Source organism: Hemiscyllium ocellatum, chromosome 23 (genome assembly GCF_020745735.1).
Source record: "Hemiscyllium ocellatum isolate sHemOce1 chromosome 23, sHemOce1.pat.X.cur, whole genome shotgun sequence".
NCBI classification, from domain to species: domain Eukaryota; kingdom Metazoa; phylum Chordata; class Chondrichthyes; order Orectolobiformes; family Hemiscylliidae; genus Hemiscyllium; species Hemiscyllium ocellatum.
In genome coordinates this window covers 50,804,943-50,822,308 of record NC_083423.1, presented here as the reverse complement: position 1 = coordinate 50,822,308, position 17,366 = coordinate 50,804,943, and the positions used below count along the sequence as shown (strand labels likewise).

The 17,366-nt window shown below is 43.2% G+C and overlaps 1 protein-coding gene across 1 annotated transcript in view; it reads right to left on the bottom strand.

Moving 5' to 3' along the window:
- The window catches only part of pyroxd1 (pyridine nucleotide-disulphide oxidoreductase domain 1), a 28,467-nt gene extending 13,519 nt beyond the window's left edge, over positions 1-14,948 (bottom strand). Inside the window, exons 1-4 of the mRNA XM_060843237.1 lie at positions 14,850-14,948; positions 5,123-5,203; positions 4,902-5,021; positions 3,222-3,350 (exon numbers count right to left, since the gene is read on the bottom strand). Coding sequence (XP_060699220.1) covers positions 3,222-3,350; positions 4,902-5,021; positions 5,123-5,203; positions 14,850-14,930 — 411 coding nt within the window. The 5' untranslated portion in view covers positions 14,931-14,948. The remainder of the gene's footprint in view (positions 1-3,221; positions 3,351-4,901; positions 5,022-5,122; positions 5,204-14,849) is intronic.
- Between the last annotated feature and the right edge of the window lie 2,418 nt (positions 14,949-17,366).

Genomic DNA, 17,366 nt, shown 5'->3' with positions numbered 1-17,366 from the left:
TTATCTATTTTCCCCTTTAGGCTTTATGATTTGTTAAACTAATAGTTATCATTCTCCATTCCATTGTCTGAATCCAATTAATAAATTACAACATTAGAGCTTCATTTAAAAGCAGGGCCTTCAACAGGTTTTAGACTCTGGCCCTATTTTATCTTGTGTTGTGTGCTGACAATGCGAATCATAGCTTCGCCTCAAGTACTGTTTCCCATTATTAGAAAATCATCCCCCTTTTCAAAAAAAAAGTCTTTATAATCTGTTCTACTATTTCCAAAGTCTTTAGATTTGTGGCGATCTTTAAATCCAATCCTATTCCCCCCCCAGTAACTCCTGTGTGAAGCTCTCAAATTGCATTTCTAGTTTTGTCACAGCATGAATATAGTCCTTCCCAAAATCACAAATGACATCATCTGTGACTATGACCATATGGTGCATTCTCTCTTCTCATCCTCTCTACATTTGACCACATAAACTTCCTCCAATGCCTTTCTCCCTCAAACAGATTTCTCCTTGTGCTTTGCTTTTAACAATTCAAACACTACTAGAACATCACCATCACATTTCTCTCCCTATATGTTACCTACAATATCCTCAGAGTCACCCATGTAAATAATTCTTCCTATGGCTTTTTAAGGACTTCTTTTCTATGGAAATCACTAGATTAAAGGAAGTTGCTGTTGCAACTGTAAAATGCACAGATGTATTGGATTTGGTTGGGGAACTGCAAAAGAAAGTATAAGATTGAGTCATCGAATTCATAAGACTAAGCAATTTGAGAGCAGCACGAAGCACACTTGAAACTACGACGGGGTTAACAGCCTCCTGATGTAGAATTTTTGGTACTCAATTTTATCTGATGAGATTTTGCATAAACACACCTTGGCAATGATGACGAACATTTTTTGTAGGGCTAACAATTATGAGTAGGATATACAGAACTTCCAGCAACTGAAAAGGTAATTCAGACTAATTTATCAGTGCTAATAATTATATTCTACATGAGTCTCCTTCCATCTATCATCTCTGCTTGCCCTTCTATTTCTTTTACTCTCATATACATTGAACTTCTGTTTAAATACATAGTTACCATTATTCTCAACTACATAGTTTCACATTCTCCGAGTAAAGACGTTTCTCCAAATTCTTCATCGGATTCAATAAACACTTTACACTTACGACCCTAATTGTGGACCTACCCCGTAACTGGAAACACCTCTTCTCTATACCTAGTTTACTAACCCCTTTCAGAATCCTAAAACACCTCTTGTCAGATTTCCTCTCAGCTTTACCTTTCTAGACTAGATAGTCCAATTTTGTTCAATACTGGAGTCTTCTAACCTGTCTGCCCTGGTACTTGATATCATCCTTACCATCACTTTGCACCTTCAGTATTTCTATACTTTCTAAATTTACCTGGACTCCCTCAGACTCCTAAAATTGGCCTGTTCACGTATAATAAAGTGTCTCCCTTTACTGATGCCTAAGCAAACTTCCTTTGGATCACTTTTCAACGAAGAGATTACATACTTGTGAAAATAGCTTGTGCTCTTGCAAGCAGCAGTTTGAGTCCTTTACTGTCAACGGTATGTGTCTTATAAAACTGTGCAAAATATTGTAACAGATTTTTCTTTAATTTTCAAGGTATTTCCATGGACAGTCCAGCAAAATTATGTTTATTAATTACTATTCCTTAGATGGCTGAGAAATTCTTCGCTTGAACTAGAAACCACCATCTTTAAGCCTCTCAACAGCTCTGGTAAGTAGCAAAGAACCTGCAGCCTCTTCTCCTGTTGACCATATCAACTGCTACTCTTTCCTCTTTGTTGTGCCTCAAAAAATTTAGGGCCAATGACTTTATTCATGGTTAACACAGATGCCTTTGCCTTTTGTCCTTGTTTGCCAGAACTTTACTCCTTTGACTAAACCGAGCTTGCCGAACAGAATTCAGAACTAGTGTTCCATTTAAACTATGTTTCAAAGCACAATCCCAAACATTTTTCATATAAACCCCATTATTGTAACAAAATAAATTCATTAAACTCATACTACTGCTATTAATTCATTAGATTGAAATTCCTGACGGAATAGTAATATGCATCCTTGCTCTTACCAAGAATATTCAGGCTCAGACTAGGATCAGTTTATTTTAAAGGTGTTGTTATGAACCTACAATTAAGTAAAGGAATAATCACACTGAGCTGGAATAGCAAGCAAGAAAGGAACTGGTAGCACAATCTGATAATTGCACTAAGAGAACCTACATTGTACCGATTTGTCTTACGTTTGCTGGACTGTCCATGGAAAGAATGCAGGCTTGGACAACAGCTCGGGGCTCTTCCATTGACCTAGACACCATATTCTTTGCATGCTCAGAAGGCTAGATCTACCTTCTTCCTTGTGAATATAAGGCATTTTATAGTATACAGGGACTAACATTCACAATAGCTCCCAATAGAATTGCCTGGAGTCTTATACAGTCCAATTTCCAGCGATTTAAATTCAATATTCCATTCCAGCTGCTCCTCTTCCAACCCTATGACCCTGCAATGGCTTCCTGGCAAAGTTGGAGCTCAGTATTTAGACTTAGAAGTTTAAATGCCAACACCAACTTCAACTTTACTTATGAGATACATCAGCTCAAACCAAGTACACAAAGTTAAAAAAAGGCTGCTCTAACTTTCCATAAAATGAATGTTTCTGCTGCTGAACTCACGTCACATGATCCAAATCAGATAATTAAATTATAGCACTACCTACTATCCACCGCAGCCCCTTCAGATGATTATACCCCAATCTCTGGAATTCCTTCCCTGAATCTTTTTTGCGTCTCTACCTTATCCTCTTCTTTAGACATAGCTGAAACAGAATCGATCAAACTTTTGGTCACACGTCCCAATGTTACTTTCTTTGCTTTGGTGTCAATTATTCAGTTACAATCTTCTGCAGTGCCATGGAATGCTTTGCGACATTGAAAAGTGTTATACAAATTACAGTTATTGTGTCTGTGGTGGACATTGTCGAAAGCAATAGTCAGAAAATGCCTACAATGACTACATAATGGCTACAAACCTGCAAGTAAATTATCACATCTTAGAGTGTACATCAGGGTCATAATACATTTCAGAGTTCAGATCATAGTGAAAAAGCAGCTCAAGATATCCGAACTCAAAGCTTCACTCACAAGTTTGAATACAGTACTGGCTTCATTCAAAATTGGTTATTACCTTTGCACTGTCTGTATCCCGAATTCCTAATACAAACGGATTGTGCTGGACTATCAGTTTCGGCTTTGCTCCAGCACATATGCAGAGCTTCTCATAAATGTACTCGGTGCCTTCTTCTGTGTGCAGTTTCTGAGTGTAAGTTAACAAAATGTCAAACAAAGTAGTGACAATCATAAAATCTTACAGACCAAAAGGAAACCATTCAGTTGGTCATCTGTGATAGTTCATTAAACAGCTGTCTAATTTAGACCCACTCCCAACTTCATCTTATAACACATAATTCTCTTCAATCACACTTTCTTCAGGAAGTTCTGAAGGAATTTACCTCCGCCATCATTTTAAGTAGTACATCAGAGATCTTAAATCGGAATAAATTTCAGAATTTACCTCCAGTACTGCTGCCAATCATTTAAAATTTATGACTCCTCATTGCCAGGGCAAACAATATTTCTGTATTTGACTGGTCAAACTCCCTCAAATTTGATTAGCTGTATTAAATCTCCCAACTTTCTCTGCAGGAAGCAAAAGAGTCAGTTTATCAATCACTCCACAAAACCAAAGTCACTCATTCTAGCTATTATTCTGGTAGTCCTTGCCTATATCCTCTTCAGGATCTTGATTTAATTTCAACAACAAACATTTTATTAACTGGTACCATGGGACCAGGAGTGTGTCAACTGATCAAATATTCCAGATAATCAATGTAAAAAACACACACCAACAGAAATATAATGCAGCGATATACACTTCACTGTTATATTTTATTTACAGCATAAGTCAGAAATAATAATGCAACTTTGCCTTAAATAAAACTAACTAGTAGACAGCGTTCTCACTCACACCCTCAACAGACTATGTGGATATTGCGGTATTTGAGGAGAAAGCGATTTGACATTGAATCAACTGTTGTTATTTCATGCGGCCATTCAGTTGAACAAGTATATTTATATTCAGGTAAACAAATTTTAAAAACTATAATTTTGCTGGTTTATTGTGTGTGCCGGTTTATAAAGTGCCAGTTAAAACGAAGTTTGCTGAACAGTATTCAAAATTCTGAGCAATATTAGAGGTTTTTGAGGGTTTAACGAGATAATGAGAACCAGTAGATGCAGTACTCTTGAATTCCCAAAGGCATTAGGACTGGAAGTCACCAGTATTAAAAATAAGGAGTCACCCACTTATAATGGAGATAAAGAGAATTTTTTTTCCCTCAGAGGTTAAGTTTTTGGAATTATCTTCCTCAAAAGCTGAAGAAAGCAGAGTCGGTGAATATTTTTAAGATGGAGATGGATATATTCTTAATAACTAAGGGTGAAATGTATCAGGGATATGTAGGAATGCAGAGTAAAGAGATAACCACAATCTTAATGAATAGTGGAGCAGACTCGAGCGCCAAATGGTGTATACCTGCTCTGAACTTGATAACTCATGTGTAGGCAATTTTGGTGCATTTTTCTGGCAACACAGAAATAGATTTGAACAAACAGACAATCTGTCGATAAAATAACATGGTGAAAAATAAAAGGAAAGCTGTGGTCTACAAAATGAAAAAATGTTGAAACTTAACAATATTTTCCAAAATATATTTGATGATATTTTAGAATAATTCACATGGATCCAACTGCAAAGAATCTTAGCATTCAATAAGCATGAACTATCTTTAAAGAAATACTTTCTTACATGATTTGCTGCATCCAGTCTTCGAACTGCAGACTGTATCACTTTAACATTGGGATAGTGCTCTTCCAGTATATGAGAAGGTTTTTCTTCAACCTCAAACTCTTCTAATGTCTTGGAAACCTTCAGAGAAAAAAAATGCCAAATTTGTAATCCACACTGTTAGTGAATGGATAAAGAAACAAAGGCAATGCTAATATTCTCGGTCACTAAACTATGCACACCTGTTTGAAGTTCATCACTGCCTTTATGAGAGGTGATGCTGTAATTAGAAGGATGTCATCTTCTGGAAACTGGCCAGCAAGCTATCAAAATAAAATGAAAATATCTATCTATTGAGAACTGTTAAAAACTATCCAGAAAAGTGCAGCTTAAGTCCAATAAACATAAATGCTATCTACATATTAACATTACAAATAGATAATTAAAACACAACCTGTCAGCATCGACACTCCAAATTGGATCCCTTGAAGATGTTGAGATTCCCAATCAGAATTTTCTTTATATTTGTTTAAAGGTGAAATTGTTGACATTAACACGATGTCCCAGGCAGGCATAGATAAAGGGGACTTGTTGATGGGGCTCTCCGTGCTGGTTCAGGATTCTGGGTGTTGTGTCTGGTTCTTGTCCAGAGCTTAGCACCCTGCCTTGCTGGTAGCTTGACCATTCTTCCATCCTCTACACACACACACTCACTCACTCACAACCACTTGCCTGGCTCTCTCTCTCTCTCTCCACTCATTGTCTTTACCTGCTCAGCTGATTCCACGAATGCTGCGTCCCACTCATCTGTCTCAGCCTGATTCACACGCCTGCCTCACCTGTATCCTGCCATCTCACCTACCGTCCTGTTACAGTAATTGCTTCCCCAGGCTGTGGCATACCTATTTCAGCCCCTACCCACCTGCCTTGCTGCGACCTGTCTCCTGACACCCTGACTTGAGTGTCTCTCTTCTGCTCAACCAGTACCGCCCTTTCCCACTTGGCACTCATCTCCCCAGTTCCATGCTACTGGCTAACCGGCACGTGGCCACTTCCGACCAGTTTTTACCCCTCTCTCCCCCTTCACCCACTGCCATTAAACCGACACCCGTGACACAATGCCCGCTGCCACATCCAGATCTCCCACACACCTGCTTCTTGTTTCCTCACCCACTTCCATCTCCCTCCCTCCTCTCAGACCTACATCTGAGCACCTTGCACCCCCAACTTACCCCACACATGCCTCACTCCCAGCACACCTGCCGGTCCCCGTGCCTCCCCCGTCCTCTCCCAACCCCCCCGCCCCATCGCGCCGCCCCCGTCCTCTCCCAACCCCCCCGCCCCATCGCGCCTCCCCCGTCCTCTTTCCCCCCCCGCCCCATCGCGCCTCCCCCGTCCTCTTCCCCCCCCCCGCCACATCTCACCTGCCTGTCCTCCCTCGCCCACCCCAACAACTCACCTATTTTCCCTCCACCCTCACACCCCAGTCCTCCATACTCACCCACCTTGTACCCTCATTGTGTCCCTGTGTCTGATAGTATGGAATGACACGATAGAAACAGACCCTTCAGTCCAACCAGTCCTCGCTGAACACGTTCCCAAACTAAACTAGTTCCACCTTCCTGCGCTTGGCCCATACCCCTCCAAACCTTTCCTATTCATGAATTTATAATATTTAAGAAACATTTGAATAACCATACTTGCACCACTTCCTCTGGCAATTCACTGCACACACAAACCACTCAGTACAACAAAGTTGCCCCTCATGTTCTTTTTAAATCTTTCTCCTCTCACCTTAAAAATAAGTCCCCTAGTTTTGAACTCCCCAAAGACCCTTGCTATTCACCTTAACTATGCCGCTCACAATTTTATAAACCCTCAAATGTCAACCCTCAAATTCCGACACTCTAGTGAAAAAGTTCCATCCTTAAGTCTACTTTTACATCTCAAACCCTCCATTCTCAGCACCATCCTGGTAAATCGTAACTGTATCCTCTCCAGTTTAATAATATCTTTCCAATAACAGGGCAATTAGAACTGCACGCAGTACTCCACAAGAGGCCTCACCAATGTCATATGCACAACAGTCTGAGCACTGAAGGCAAACGTGCTAAATGTCTTTTTAACCACCCTGTCTACCTGTGATGTAAATTTCAAACAATTATGTACCTGAACCCCTAAGTCTCTCTTCTTCAACACTACCCAGGGCCCTATCATTAATATCATGCTGCCCCTGTTTGGTTTACCAAAATGCAATACCTCACATTTATCCAAATTAAACTCCATCTGCAGCACCTCAGCCCATTGACCCAAATAACCAAGATCTCTTTCTCATCTTAGATACCTTCACCAATTTTGATGTCATCCACAAACTTACTAATCATGCTTCCTATATTCTCATCCAAATCATTTATATATATAAAACAAAAATGGACCCAGTCCCAAACACCACTGGTCACAGGCCTCCAGTCTGAAAAATAACCCTCCACTCTTTAATCCAAAAAGGTCCCCCCTCCCCAGACATCACCCCACCAGACTTTCTTGGGATGAGAACAGCACTGGGTTAAGCCTGGGGCAAAGCTCACTCTCCTTTTTAAAAGCAGAGAAGTAAAAATATTGACTTTTGAACCAAATTGAAATGCCATTGACATTGGGAAAAGCAGAACAAAAAAAAAAATGGCTTTTCTCTGCCCCCATCCACCACTCTCTGGGTACGGACAAGGGTCAAAATGTGGAATAAATATTTCTTGATAAAACAACAACCCCATGGCTTTTACAGGCGGTCAAAAATTGAAACCAAGGGAAAATAAGACAGCCCTCTTCCTGGGGTAACAACCCAAAAAGCAAAATGGAAGACGATCAGAGGCTTAGAAAGGGTAGACAGTGGAAGTCTTTTTCTGAGGATGACGCCGTCAGCTTGTGGCATGGCTACAAATTCAGGTGTGATAGATTTAAGACAGATGTCAGAGGTAGGTTTTTTTATTCAGTGTGGTAAGGACATGGAATGTCCTGCCTGCCAATGTAGTTAACTCAGCCACATTGGGGAAATTTAAACAATCCTTGTATAAGCACATGGATGACGACGGGATGGGCTTAGATTAGTTCACAGGTCGGTGTGACATCGAGGACCGAACGGCCTGTTCTGCGCTGTATTGTTCTGTGAAACTTATACTACTGAAACAGAAAGATTTACTAAATCAAAATGTTATCGTTCAGGTTTACAATGCCTTCCAGTCCCCGCGGCATACACTGGTCACAAAAGGCCTCGGCTAGCCTGATGGTTGGACCTGTTAATGGCCGTTTTGGCAAAACAATTCTCCACTCCCCTAAACTTAAAGGGTAAACAGAAAATACACGCAAAAGCTACGCCAACACTGGCCCCATCTGACACTTCCAGGATGGGGACAGCACAGAGTAAAACACAGAGCAAAGCACACTCTGCTCTTTGGAAACAGAAAATAGAGCTGCTTTGACTTTGTTTAACAAAAGTGAAGTCTATATTACAGAAAAGCAAAAAATGGCTCTACAATGACTCTGTTCCCATCAACATGTTTTGGGCAGGGACCACACAGGGACAAAATAAAAATTAAGAAGCAAAATAAAAAAATACAAGTAATGAAACAAACAAATAATCAACTAAATGAATAAATCTCCTCAGCTCCATCCACACTAAACACTCCTGGGATAGGAACAACAATCCAGAGGAAATTCCCCTGTTCATTTCAACGAAAGATAAAATTCTCCTCACACCAACCTCCATCAAGCACACCTGAGACAGGGACAGTACAGGGCTAAAATAGAAGCTTCCTTGGCTCTTCCAAGTGGGCCAAGATCAGAACAAAGGGAAAAATAAAACAGGCCTCTTCCCGGGACACCAAATAAAACTAAATGCAAACCCAAAAAGCAAAATGAAAACTTATACTACAAAGACAATTAACTAAATCAAAATATTATTTTCCAGGTAAATAGTGCACTCTAGCCCCAACAGCGCCCAGTGATCTTGAAAATTGTCAACTGTGCACGTGAGCACTGCCTGCCCCCTCTCCAGGGACACCCTAGTGTGGACATAATAGTGAAAGGGCAGACAGTCAGGAATGAGCCCCCCCCCCCCCCCCTTCGACCCACTGCCTGGACCGGTCAATGGTCATCCAGGCCAGGCCCAGGAGCAAAGCCATGAGAACGCACGCAGACTTGTCTGCCAATTCCCACATGAGGTGATCATACATCAGGAGGATGGGACTGAAGTGCAACCAAAATTTGAACAGCTGCCCCTTCAAAAAAAAAATCTAAGAATGGGCTGCAGATGAACGTATTCGGCATACAAGCAGAAGACATTCTCCCTGTGTCTGCGTGGGTTTCCTCTAGGTGCTCCGGTTTCCTCCCACAGTCACAAAGATGTGCAGGTCAGGTGAACTGGCCATGCTAAATTATCCATAGTGTTAGTTGCATTAGTCAGAGGGAAATGAGTCTGGGTGGGTTACTCTTCAGAGGGTTGGTATGGATGGTTGGGCCGAAGGGCCTGTTTCCACACTATAGGGAATCTAATCTGAATCTAAAAAACCATCTCCTCCAGATCACAGAACGTGCACATGGTCTGGTAAACTTGCTCAGTTGTTGGTTGCACAGGACTGCTGCATACAGCGCCCTCCACCCCAGAACCCCGGTATAAGGGAGGACTCCTTCGCTGAGGGCCCTCCACTGCGGATCTTTGTCGATGGAGGGTAAAATATTACACCAAGGCATATCCAGGCAGCTGGTGAAGGCACAGCAGTAGAGAGCGTGCAGCATCAAGACATTCCAAACGGCACTGAGAGACACAATCCTCCATCACCAGCCTCTGCCTCCTATCATCAAGCCAATTTTGTATCCAACTGGCAAGCTCACCCATAATCTCACGGGCTCTAATGGGTCCACCATGAACAGAGGATCCCTGATTATTCGGCATTCAATTATTTGAATTTCTGATTATCTGGCAAGATTGCATGGTCCCGATGCTTGGTTAAACTACGTTATCTGGAATTCAGTTAACCAAACAAAATACTCCCCGCTCATGTCCTTTGGATAATCGAGGTTCCTCTGTAGAACCGTGTGAAAGGCATTACTAAAGTCCATGGAAACAACGTCTACCGTTCTGTCCTCAATCGTTTTGGTTACTTCCTCAAAAAAAAACTCAATCAAGTTTGAGAGATGTGATTTCCCTTGCACGAAACCACACTTGCTCTCCCTAATCATTCCTTGCCTTTCCAAATGTGTGCAAATTTTACCTTTCAGAATAATTTTCAATAACTTACTCACCACCAATGTCAAGACTTTCGGGTCTCTAGTTTCCAGGCTTCTCCTTACAGCTTTCTTAAACAATGGCAAACATTAGCCACCCTCTCAACGAATGAAATAACCATGGCTGTCAGGTAACCTTTCTGCTCTCCCCTTCCCTCTGACTCCATCCCTTCTCCCAACCCTACCTCCTGTCAGATGTTCACCATCCCTCTTAACCTTCTGCTCTCAGCAAAGGTCTCAGCTTTATCCCTCTGTTTCTCGACCTTAATGAATTTTGAGCATGACATGACATCAAACACGTCTTCCGTCATCTTCACCTCCGTGATCATTTCTTTGGACAAGAGTCCTCTCCCCATCCCACAGACCCATTCGGCCAGCTCCATTCTCCCTCCACCTAGACCCCTCCCTATGGCTTTTTATCTGTACTCACTCAATCTGTTCATTGAGAACTGTTGACAAGACACTGATTGCTTCAACTGCTCTGCCCCCTCACCGAGTCCAACCTATTTCCCTCTGAACTGACTGCATTCTTTGTGCTTAGATCCAACCCTGCATTTTGTTAATATGACCCCACCATGGCACTTCAGGCCAGTGTATCAACTACAGTTACTAACCTCATATCACCTGGTGATCGTCCCCTCCACTGCCTCCAAGCTGATAGTCCCTCAATCCCAGACAGTTTGCTTCTACCTCCTTCTGAAAATTCACAAACAGGATTGCCCAGACAGACCTATTGTTTTAATCTACTCCTGCCTCATAACTTATCTCTTCCTATCTTGACTCTGTCTTTTGCCCCTGGTCCAGTCTCTGCCCACATATTTGTGATACCTTTGACACTTCACACCGGTTTCGGAATTTCCGGTTTGCAAGGTTCCAGCCAACCAGGACGGTCTCAAGGCTCTCCGCTTCTTCCTGGAGCGGAGGTCTGAACCATCCCCACCCACCTTCCTTGGCTTGGCCAAGCTCATCCTCATCCTGAGCAACTGCTCTCATTTTCTTCAGGTCAGGTGGTGCCCATGGGAACCCACACGGGCCCTTTGTGGGATATGTGGAACATTCCTTGTTCCATTCTTATTCTGGCCCCCACTCAACTCTTTTTCCAATATAGTGAGATATTATCGGTGCTGTTTCCCTCTCACCTGGAATTGGAAAAATTCATCAATTTCACTTCCAATTTCCACCTCACCCTCACTTCCACCTTCGGACTCTTCCCTTCTTTTCCTTCCTCGACATTTGATTCCATTTCTGGGGATAGACTGGCTGCCAATACCTAATATAAACATACCAGACCCACATCTATCTGTTCTATATATCCTCGCACCCCACTTCCTGTAAGGACTCTATTCCATTCTCCCAGTTCCTCATTCTCCGTTGCATATGTTCCAACAAGGCCAACTTCGACAAGGGAGCTTCCGAAATATCTACTTTCTTCATCAACACCATTTCTCAGCATTTGTTGACAGGGCCTTCAACCAGGTCCAACTCATCCTCTGCACTTCTCGCCTCACCCCTTCTTTTCCCTCCCGCAACAGCGATAGGGTTCCCTTAGTTCTTATCGACCATCCCACCAGCATCTACATCCAGAAGATCATCAGCCGCCATTTCTGCCACTTCCAGCAAGATGCGACCACCAGACACTCCTCCATCGTCTGCTTTCCGCAGGGACCGTTCACTCCAGGACATCCTGGTCCACTCTTCCTTCACTCCCAACACTGCGCTCCCCCACAGCCCTAGACCATTCTCTCCTGCAACCACCAATGGTGTAACACATGCCCATTTATCTCCTCCTTCCTCAGCATCCAAGGGCCCACACATACCTTTCAGATTAAGCAGCACTTTACTTGCACTTCACACAATCTAATGCATCCGCGGCTCACACCGTGGTCTCCTCTATATTGGTGACTGCTTCATAGAACATCTACGTTCTGCCTGCAAAATATAGCCTCAGCTTCCAGTTACCTGCCACTTTAACACACCACCCTGGCAAACATCTGTCTCAGGCTTGCTGCAGTGTTCCAGCGAAGCTTAGTGCAAGCTGAAAGAACAGCACCTCATTTTCTGCTTGGGAACCCTGCAGTCCTCCAGACTCAATACAATTCAATAATTTTAGGGCCTGAACTCTACCATGCCCCAGCCCCACACACCAGGCCTTGTTATCACATTGTCTGCCATTACACACTACCTCCTGTTAGCCGCTAACAGTCTCCATTAACAGCTATTCACATTCCGAGCCAGACTCCTTTGTCTCTCTTTGGGCTCTATCCCCAACTATAATTTACTCTATATCCCCTCCCCTACCCTATTTTCTATATACAGTATTGTAAAAGCTGATATTTTCCTATCTAGCACCGGTTCTGAGGAAATGTCACCGGACATGAAACTTTAACTCTGATTTCTTTCCACGGATGCTGAGCTTTTCCTGTAATTTCTGTTTTTGTTTTTAATTACAGCATCCACAGTTCTTTCGTTTTTTTTTAAAATCAGCCACTGTCCAGTCCTTACCAAGTTTGTGGATGTACAAATATTGTTTATAAGTGCCCCGCAATTTCCTCTCAACTTCCTGGGATATACTTGATCAGTTCCTGAAGATTTATCCGCCTTCGTGCTTTCTAAGACCCCCTGCACTTCCTCTTCTATAATGTGAACTGCTTTCAAAACATCAATATTTACTTCTGAGCCTCTAGTCTCCATTCCATTCCTTCCTCAATGGTAAAAACCAATGCAAATTATTGATTTAATATCTCTCCCATCTGAGATTCAACTCAAAAGACAACATTGTTGATCTTTAAAGGGTCTTATTCTCTCTGTAGTGGCTCTCTTGCTCTTAAAGTATTTGCAGAATCTCTTTGGGTTATCTTTAACCTTATCTGCCAAGGATATTGCATACCCCCTCTTTACCTTCCTGATTTCCTTAAAATTCAGTTAATCTCAACTGTCTATATCAATGATTCTTTTATATTCTTGAGTAGAACTTCAATATCTTTATACATCTATTGCTCCCTAATCTTGATTTGGAGATGCTGGCGTTGGACTGGGGTGGACAGGAACTCCCCAGCAACCCACCCTCCCCTCCTGGCACCTTCCCATGACACCACAAGAATTGCAAAACCTGCACCCACACCTCCCCCCTCAACTGCGTCCAAGGCCCCAAAGGAGCCTTCCACATCAGTCAGAGATTTACATCCACTTCCAAACACGTGAATTACTTATCCATTGCTCCTGATGCGGTCTCCTCTACACTGGGGAGGCAGGACGTCTACTAGCGGAACGCTTCAGGGAACATCTCCAGGACACACGCACGAAGCAACCCCACCACCCCATGGCCGAACACTAACTCCCCATCCCACAAGCACATGCAGGTCCTGGGTCATCTCCATCGCCAAACACTTACCATCTGCCGCCTGGAGGAAGAACGCCTCATCTTCTGCCTTGGGACCCACCAACCACATAAGGATTAATGTGAATTTCACCAATTCCCTCATTTCCCCTCCCTCCACCTTATCCCAGATCCACCCTTCCAACTCAGTACCGCCCTCTTTACAATTCCTACCTGTCAATCCTTCTTCCCACCTATCTGCTCCACCCTCCTCTCTGACTTATCATCTTCATCTACTTAATCACAATCTCTGATACCTTACCCCCAGCCCCAACCCTCTCCAGTTTATCTCTCAGCACCCTTGGCCCACAAGCCTCAATCCCGATGAAGGTCTCAAGCCCAAAACGTCGATTCTCCTGACCGGCTGTGCTTTTCCATCACCACACTCTCAACTCTGATCTCCAGCATCTGCAGTCCTCACTATCTCAAAGTTACAAATCTCACAACACCAGGTTAAAGTCCAACAGGTTTATTTGGAAGTACTAGCTTTTGAACCACTATTTCTTCTTCAGGTGGTTGTGGAGCAAGATCGTGTGGAGCAGATTCTGTTCCTCAACCACCTGATGAAGCAGCAGTGTTTCGAAAGATAGTGCTTCCAAATAAACCTGTTGAACTATTCCTCATTCCTGTTGAAGGGCGTTTGCCCAAAACTTCGATTGTCCTGCCCCTCGGAAGCTGCCTGACCTACTGTGCTTTCCCAGTACCACACATGACTCTCCAGCAATACCTGATTCTGCAGTTCTGCCTGATTTTTAACTCTGTCCTCCCTAATCTTACCAGCCTTACCTTTCACTCTAACAGGAACGTAATGTTTCTGAACTCTTGTTATCACACGTTTGATGGCCTCCCATGTCATTTATTCCTTTACCTGCAAACAGTCTACTCCAATCAACTCTTGAAAGTTTTTGTTTCATATCCTTAAAGTTTACCTTAGTCCAATTGAGAATTTTAACTTTTATGGAAGACTTATCCCTTTCCATAACTATTTTAAAAGTAATAGCATTATGATTGTTGGTCCCAAAGTGTCACTCAAAGTCTACCCCGACCCCACCCACCTGTACCCCCACCCCACCTCAAACACACCCCCACCCACCTGTACCCCCACCCCACCTCAAACACACCCCCACCCACCTGTACCCCCACCCCACCTCAAACACACCCCCACCCACCTCACCTCACCTCAAGCTCCCCACTTGTACCCCCATCCCACCTCAAGCTCCCCACCCACCTGTACCCCACCCCACCTCAAACCCCCCCACCCCCACTCACTTGCTGTCTCCTCGACAACAAACCCCCCCGCCCCCGTCCTTACTTACGTGTTCAGTGCAGGTGACCCCCGCCACCCCTCCCCCCACGATGATAAACCGAGCTCGAGCAGGTTCAGGCACCGTCGCCATGGCAGCACTGCGACCCACTCTCCGACCGAAACCCGGAAATAACGTCAGGGGGAAGCAGCCGCTCCGCGCATGCGCTACCTGCCAGCCTAGATCCACGTGGTTCGAGGTCCCCAGGAGCCGTGAGAGCGCCACATGCAGCCACTGGGTGTAACTTCAGCAGTAATTCATTCGCTGAGTGTTCATTCATTGCAATGGGACATCTTGTCCCGAGTTCTCATGATGCAGTACCTAGGTGCTCCTTAATTGTCCTACAACTTTCACCTTCGAATTGCCTAAAAACAAGCTCTGAGATGAACTTATTACAATTGGCTTAGGGCTTATGCTCGAAACGTCGAATTCTCTATTCCTGAGATGCTGCCTAACCTGCTGTGCTTTGACCAGCAACACATTTGCAGCTGTGATCTCCAGCATCTGCAGACCTCATTTTTTACTTTAAGAAACCTGTCCCTAAAAGCAAATACGTTGTCAGATCATTTGAGTTTTGCTGTCCGTGAGGCACATTTTCACTGGGGCTGTTACAAACGTGATAGGACAAGTGGCCTTCATGTGCTGTAACATTTCTGTGCAATGAAGTATATGGAGTTTCCAACTTCATATTTGTGCCACATCTAAGACCACATCAAACAACTCAACATTGCCCTGCCTCAGCTCATTGCTGTTGAAATTACCTTTCCTGGCACCACAGTTCAGGCAGCATTCAAAGTGCAGCGCTTTGGATGCTGCCTGAACTGCTGTGCTCTTCCAGCACCACTGATCCAGAATCTGGTTTCCAGCATCTGCAGTCATTGTTTTTACCTCTTTCATGGCACCACGCCAATCAAGTTATAGAGTCATCCAGTTTTGAAGCAGACCCTTCCGTCCAAATAGTCCACAACGACCATATTTCCAAACTAAACTAGTCTCACTTGCCCGCGTTTGGCATATATCCCAAACCTTTCCTATTCATGTACTTATACAAATGTCTTTTAAAGGTCGTGACTGTACCTGCATCCACCACTTCCTCTGGCAGTTCATTCCACACACAAACCACTCTCGGTGTAAAAACGTTGCCCCTCATATTCTTTTTAAAAATTCTCCTCTCACCTTAAAAATATATCCCCAAATTTTGAACTCTCACCTTAAAAATATATCCCCTAGTTTTGAACTCCCCCGCCCTAAGGAAAAGATACCTGCTATTCCCCTTATCTATGCCCCTCCTGATTTTATGATCCTCAATAACATCAGATGAAGTGATGAAGGAGCAGCACTCCAAAAGCTTGAGATTTGAAATAAACCTGTTGGACCAATAAGCTGGTGTATTGTGACTTCTGATTTTGTCCACCTCAGTTCAACACCAGCACCTCCACATCATATAATCCTCAATAAGGTCACCCCTCAACCTCCTATGCTCCAATGGACAAAGTCCAAGCATATTGTTGATTTTTATAACTCAAACTCCTCCATTCCCTGAAACATTTTGGTAAATCTTTTCTGAACCCTCTCCATTTTAATAATACTGTTCCTTTAATAGGGTGACCAGAAATGCGCACAATACTCCAGAAGAGGCCTCACCAATGTCCTGTACAACCTCAACATGACAAACCCAACTCCTATACTTAAAGGTCTGAGCAATGAAGGCAAGCATGCTAACTACCATCTTAACCACTTTATCGACCTGTGATGTAAATTTCGAAGAATTACTTCTCTGAGATTTATCCACCTTTACATTTCTAATACCTCCAGTACTTCCTCTTTTGTAATGTGAACTGTTTTTAAAACATCAATATTTATTTCCACAAGCTCTATCACCTCCACTTCTTCTGTCCAGTAAAAATTGACACATAATCTTAATTTAGTATCTCTCCCAGCTTCGGAGTTTCAACATATAAATGACCTCATTGATCTTTAAGGGACTCTATTCTCTCCACTTGTTATTTTTCTCTTAATGTGTGATGCTGTTGCTCCATTAACAAGGTTATATTGTCCTTGTTTTTTTCAAAAGACGTTGTAAAAGGCAGAGGTACCAATTTGTCTATGTTTAGGCCACTTTGTGGCTGACAGAAACTGCCTAAGGCAACAATCAGGGACAAGGGCTTTTAGTGTTTTTTAAAAACATTTGTACAATGAAAGGGGAGTGGCCAGCTCTCCCAATTCAGGAATTTTTCTGGTTTGGTTTAGTTTTGGCTGGGGACCCCAAGAAGCTGCTGGGAAAAAAAGAGGTTCCATGTTTCAGCCGACGATCCCTGGCTGATCCTCTCTGCAATTTCTCTCTCTTGCGTTTGAATTTACCTTTTAGCCAAGGGGTATGATGTGGGATGTTGCATGAAATTGGAACAGCTGTTTGTTAAGTTGTGGGGGATATTGTGTCGGTCGGATTTTCAAATAGTTGTTATTGTTGGGACGGACCCGTAGAGTCTCGTCTCCACGTGTTCTTTGGAAGGAGAGATCAAACCGGCT